Below are 6131 nucleotides of genomic sequence, written 5' to 3'. Positions count from 1 at the left end.
GGAGTCGGGCGATGTCACGGAGATGGAAATAGGCTACACTTCAAAAACAGTGATGGCACTTCAAAAAATACGTGTACTTCCTGTGCTGAGGGTGGTGAAAGGTGCTATAGAAATGCAAGTCTTTCTGGGTTTTTTTTTCCTGTCCAAAATGGCGCCCCCTGCTGCCAACATGTGCAGTCACACAGGGGCGGGGCACGCATGCGCAGGCGGGCCGGAGAATCTGCAAGTCATGGTGGCGCCGAGCCGGGCACAGCGGCGTCCGTCGGCGGCCGCCCCGCAACCCGTGCCCCGCTTCAAACCCGCAAGCGGCCGCTGAGTCTGCTCCCACACCCCGCTCACAACCCGCCAATACACAGAACACGCCGTCCCTCCTCATTCCCCCCAGGGGAATAAATTAGAAAACGGAGCAAAGAAAAGCAACCGGCCCCGCGCTTACTACCAGACAGCGCCTGGGGCCTAGTCCGGCTTGCCGCATAGCAACAGGCCCCGCCCCCTGCCGGGGGGGGGGGGCGGGAAAGTGAGAAGATCCGTCCTCTCCCATTGGCCGGCTGAGGAGCGGCGGCACTCCGCGGCGGGCAGCCATTGGCGGAGCAGCGCGTTAGTCAGGCCGGGGAGGCGGGATGAGGAGGCGTCGGGTTTGCTGAGGCGGAGCGGGCGGCTTCCTGGTTTATTTCTCAGTCAGAAGTTGAACCGGTTTGTGTGTGGGGAAGACAGAGAGTGAGGAGCCCGCAGTCACAACAATTAAACCCGCAATTTTAAAAAAGAAAACACAACAAAAAGCTAGCCACAGCGCGAGCTGAACGAGAAAGGACAAAAAAAAACACCCCCAACAACTCTCGGGGCCTAGTCGCCGAGTGTGAGCCTGCGGACAAGAGTGAAGCCACCCGGCCGCCCGGCCAGCACCTTTTCCCCCACCCCCTTCCCCGCGAGGAACATAAGCAGAGGGGACCGGCACTGAACACAACACCACGGCCTCGGAGGCCTCGCTTCCCCCCGGAGCCAAGCCCCAAGGAGGGAAGCGGCGGTTCCCCCGGCAGCCGGCACTCGGCAGAAGTTTCTTTTTTCTTTCCTTGTGCCTTTTGTTTGAAAGTAGGGAAGGAGAAAGGGAGAAGCCATTGACTGTGATTGTGGAGTTTAAATCCTCCCTTCCTGCTTAATTTTAAATCCAATTTCTTTTTATTTTAGACCCATTTGGGGGATCTAAACACATTTGGGAGATCTAACCCCATTCCTTTATTTTAGACCCAGTTGGGGGATCTAACCCCTTTCCTTATTTATTGTAACCCAATTTGGGAGAATTTAACCCCCTTTCCTCTTAACTGCATTGAGTGAATTTAACCCCCCTCTCTCTCTCTCTCTCTCACCCCCATTTGAGTGCAAGGGAAGATGCACCCCCTGAAGAAGTATTTTACCGAGGGTCTGATCCAGTTCACCATCCTCCTGAGCCTGATGGGGGTCCGGGTGGACGTCGACTCTTACCTGAACGCCCAGCTGCCCCCGTTCCGGGAGATCATCCTGGGCCCCAGCTCGGCCTACACCCAGACTCAGTTCCACAACTGGCGGAACACGCTGGACGGCTACGACCTGCACCCCAAGAGCGTGGACCTGGACTATTACTTCACGGCCCGGCGGCTGCTCCGCGACGTCAGGGGCCTGGACCGGCTGCTAGTGCCCAGCACCCAGCTCAGCGCCTGGCTGGTGCATGGCGGCCGCGAACGTGAGGCCGACGGCTCGGTGGCCGCCTCGCAGACCAGCCTGCCCTTGGACAACCCTGGCGGGGGCAGCGAAGGCACGGACCCCGAGAACAGCGGCAGAGGCGACGGCTCCACTACCGAGCAGGGCGACGAGAACTTGGGGGCTGTGGGATTGCCCATGAGCAGCGATTTAACCAAGGAGGTATTTCAAAGCTTAATGTCTTATCTGCAATCATCCGAGTCTGACTCCCAAAACATGGGTAGGGTAGCATCGTGGTTATGTCACTGGACTCTGGATCCAGGGACACGAGTTCATCCTACCAGGACAAGTGGAATTTAAATTGTTAGTTAAATAAATCTGGAATGTAAAGAAAGGTATGACCATGGAACTACCCGATTGTCATAAATAGCCATCTGATTCACTAATGTCCTTCTCACTTCTGATCCACAGCAATGTGGTTGATTCTTAACTGCCCTCTGAAATGGCCACTCCGTTGTTCAAGGGCAATTGGGGATGGGCCACAAATGCTGGCCACTGCCAGCGATGGCCACATCCCGTGAACGAATATATAAAGTTCTTTTTTAAAGCTAATGTGTATCTGTAATTATCTCCAGGGCAGAGTCTGACCCATACGTTGGTCACAAGTTTTTTTTTTAAAGTAGCAATCTGGGAGGCTCCTACAAAAAAACAAAACTGCAGCTCTAAATAGAAACTCCACCCTTATGTTTAGACGCAACCCCACACGTGCTCGCTTATCAAAGCCAGAATTCCCCCATCCCCACGATCAGATTGCAATTTGCCTGGTGTGCAACATTTATCTCCAATTTCGAAAGACAATAGATGCCACCTTGTTGCTCCGTAAAGTCTCTCAGTTTCACCACATTGTTGCAAGTGAAAGGAAATTTAGCTCACTCGGGTGCTGCCTGAGCTTGTGCTCAGTTTAAAGGGCAGGGTTGGACTAAAATGGCTGCTCAAAAACTTGCAGCAGACACAAGGCCATGAGTGGCAAGGAACTTGTGTAACAGAAAATCCAGCACTTGTGGATGTTTTTGTGTAAATAGCATTCTGCAGCTTAAATTTGAACCCCCCCCCGGCGATTTTTCTCCCCATCCCATCTCATTTAGTTTCTCTTACCGCCCCCCCTCCTTGTTTCAGGGTTGGTGCTGATGGGGTGTTTCCCCTGGCTGGGGCGTCTGATGCGCAGGGTCACGGTCTCAGAGTGGGCGGTTGTCCGTTTGGGACTAGGGTGAGGGTTTCTTCACTCGGAGGGTTGTGATTCTTTGGAATTCTCTACCACAGAGAGCGGTGGATGCTCAGTGGCTGAGTGTGTTCAGGACAGATTGATAGATCTTGGGGAACTGGGAGATTATGGGATGGTGCGGGGCGGGGGCGTAGAGGATTGACTGTGGCCTTGTTGGGAGGAGGAGTGGGCTCAGCGGGCCAAATGGCATACTCCAACTCCTAGGTTTTGTTATTTCTCTCTTCCCCCTCCCTCCTTTCTCTCTTCCCCCTCCCTCCTTTCTCTCTTCCCCCTCCCTCCTTTCTCTCTTCCCCCCTCATCCTCCTTTCTCTCTTCCCCCCTCATCCTCCTTTCTCTCTTCCCCCCTCATCCTCCTTTCTCTCTTCCCCCCTCATCCTCCTTTCTCTCTTCCCCCCTCATCCTCCTTTCTCTCTTCCCCCCTCATCCTCCTTTCTCTCTTCCCCCCTCATCCTCCTTTCTCTCTTCCCCCCTCATCCTCCTTTCTCTCTTCCCCCCTCATCCTCCTTTCTCTCTTCCCCCCTCATCCTCCTTTCTCTCTTCCCCCCTCATCCTCCTTTCTCTCTTCCCCCCTCATCCTCCTTTCTCTCTTCCCCCCTCATCCTCCTTTCTCTCTTCCCCCCTCATCCTCCTTTCTCTCTTCCCCCCTCATCCTCCTTTCTCTCTTCCCCCCTCATCCTCCTTTCTCTCTTCCCCCCTCATCCTCCTTTCTCTCTTCCCCCCTCATCCTCCTTTCTCTCTTCCCCCCTCATCCTCCTTTCTCTCTTCCCCCCTCATCCTCCTTTCTCTCTTCCCCCCTCATCCTCCTTTCTCTCTTCCCCCCTCATCCTCCTTTCTCTCTTCCCCCCTCATCCTCCTTTCTCTCTTCCCCCCTCATCCTCCTTTCTCTCTTCCCCCCTCATCCTCCTTTCTCTCTTCCCCCCTCATCCTCCTTTCTCTCTTCCCCCCTCATCCTCCTTTCTCTCTTCCCCCCTCATCCTCCTTTCTCTCTTCCCCCCTCATCCTCCTTTCTCTCTTCCCCCCTCATCCTCCTTTCTCTCTTCCCCCCTCATCCTCCTTTCTCTCTTCCCCCCTCATCCTCCTTTCTCTCTTCCCCCCTCATCCTCCTTTCTCTCTTCCCCCCTCATCCTCCTTTCTCTCTTCCCCCCTCATCCTCCTTTCTCTCTTCCCCCCTCATCCTCCTTTCTCTCTTCCCCCCCTCATCCTCCTTTCTCTCTTCCCCCCCTCATCCTCCTTTCTCTCTTCCCCCCTCATCCTCCTTTCTCTCTTCCCCCCTCATCCTCCTTTCTCTCTTCCCCCCTCATCCTCCTTTCTCTCTTCCCCCCTCATCCTCCTTTCTCTCTTCCCCCCTCATCCTCCTTTCTCTCTTCCCCCCTCATCCTCCTTTCTCTCTTCCCCCCTCATCCTCCTTTCTCTCTTCCCCCCTCATCCTCCTTTCTCTCTTCCCCCCTCATCCTCCTTTCTCTCTTCCCCCCTCATCCTCCTTTCTCTCTTCCCCCCTCATCCTCCTTTCTCTCTTCCCCCCTCATCCTCCTTTCTCTCTTCCCCCCTCATCCTCCTTTCTCTCTTCCCCCCTCATCCTCCTTTCTCTCTTCCCCCCTCATCCTCCTTTCTCTCTTCCCCCCTCATCCTCCTTTCTCTCTTCCCCCCTCATCCTCCTTTCTCTCTTCCCCCCTCATCCTCCTTTCTCTCTTCCCCCCTAATCCTCCTTTCTCTCTTCCCCCCTCATCCTCCTTTCTCTCTTCCCCCCTCATCCTCCTTTCTCTCTTCCCCCGTCTCTTCCTCCTTTCTCTCCTCCCCCGTCTCTTCCTCCTTTCTCTCCTCCCCCGTCTCTTCCTCCTTTCTCTCCTCCCCCGTCTCTTCCTCCTTTCTCTCCTCCCCCGTCTCTTCCTCCTTTCTCTCCTCCCCCGTCTCTTCCTCCTTTCTCTCCTCCCCCGTCTCTTCCTCCTTTCTCTCCTCCCCCGTCTCTTCCTCCTTTCTCTCCTCCCCCGTCTCTTCCTCCTTCTTCCTCGCCCCCTGTCTCTTCCTCCTTCTTTCTCGCCCCCTGTCTCTTCCTCCTTCTTTCTCGCCCCCTGTCTCTTCCTCCTTCTTTCTCGCCCCCTGTCTCTTCCTCCTTCTTTCTCGCCCCCTGTCTCTTCCTCCTTCTTTCTCGCCCCCTGTCTCTTCCTCCTTCTTTCTCGCCCCCTGTCTCTTCCTCCTCCTTTCTCGCCCCCTGTCTCTTCCTCCTCCTTTCTCGCCCCCTGTCTCTTCCTCCTCCTTTCTCGCCCCCTGTCTCTTCCTCCTTCTTTCTCGCCCCCTGTCTCTTCCTCCTCCTTTCTCGCCCCCTGTCTCTTCCTCCTCCTTTCTCGCCCCCTGTCTCTTCCTCCTTCTTTCTCGCCCCCTGTCTCTTCCTCCTTCTTTCTCGCCCCCTGTCTCTTCCTCCTTCTTTCTCGCCCCCTGTCTCTTCCTCCTTCTTTCTCGCCCCCTGTCTCTTCCTCCTTCTTTCTCGCCCCCTGTCTCTTCCTCCTTCTTTCTCGCCCCCTGTCTCTTCCTCCTTCTTTCTCGCCCCCTGTCTCTTCCTCCTTCTTTCTCGCCCCCTGTCTCTTCCTCCTTCTTTCTCGCCCCCTGTCTCTTCCTCCTTCTTTCTCGCCCCCTGTCTCTTCCTCCTTCTTTCTCGCCCCCTGTCTCTTCCTCCTTCTTTCTCGCCCCCTGTCTCTTCCTCCTTCTTTCTCGCCCCCTGTCTCTTCCTCCTTCTTTCTCGCCCCCTGTCTCTTCCTCCTTCTTTCTCGCCCCCTGTCTCTTCCTCCTTCTTTCTCGCCCCCTGTCTCTTCCTCCTTCTTTCTCGCCCCCTGTCTCTTCCTCCTTCTTTCTCGCCCCCTGTCTCTTCCTCCTTCTTTCTCGCCCCCTGTCTCTTCCTCCTTCTTTCTCGCCCCCTGTCTCTTCCTCCTTCTTTCTCGCCCCCTGTCTCTTCCTCCTTCTTTCTCGCCCCCTGTCTCTTCCTCCTTCTTTCTCGCCCCCTGTCTCTTCCTCCTTCTTTCTCGCCCCCTGTCTCTTCCTCCTTCTTTCTCGCCCCCTGTCTCTTCCTCCTTCTTTCTCGCCCCCTGTCTCTTCCTCCTTCTTTCTCGCCCCCTGTCTCTTCCTCCTTCTTTCTCGCCCCCTGTCTCTTCCTCCTTCTTTCTCGCCCCCTGTCTCTTCCTCC

The 6131-nt window shown here is 55.6% G+C and overlaps 1 protein-coding gene across 3 annotated transcripts in view; it reads left to right on the top strand.

Moving 5' to 3' along the window:
* The first annotated feature begins 242 nt into the window (after positions 1–242).
* nfe2l1b (nfe2 like bZIP transcription factor 1b) overlaps positions 243–6131 on the top strand; it is a 38203-nt gene continuing 32314 nt past the window's right edge. For 2 of the 3 annotated variants that reach the window (XM_070864585.1, XM_070864583.1), the window contains exon 1: positions 244–1896. In XM_070864585.1, coding sequence (XP_070720686.1) covers positions 1387–1896 — 510 coding nt within the window. In that variant the 5' untranslated portion in view covers positions 244–1386. Of the gene's footprint in view, positions 1897–6131 lie in introns of all 3 variants that reach the window. The other variant, XM_070864584.1, reaches the window with a different exon arrangement.

The sequence above is a fragment of the Pristiophorus japonicus genome, chromosome 21 (genome assembly GCF_044704955.1).
Source record: "Pristiophorus japonicus isolate sPriJap1 chromosome 21, sPriJap1.hap1, whole genome shotgun sequence".
Taxonomy (NCBI): domain Eukaryota; kingdom Metazoa; phylum Chordata; class Chondrichthyes; family Pristiophoridae; genus Pristiophorus; species Pristiophorus japonicus.
Note: the sequence above shows the minus strand (reverse complement) of the source record. Positions and strands in the feature narration are given on the sequence as shown.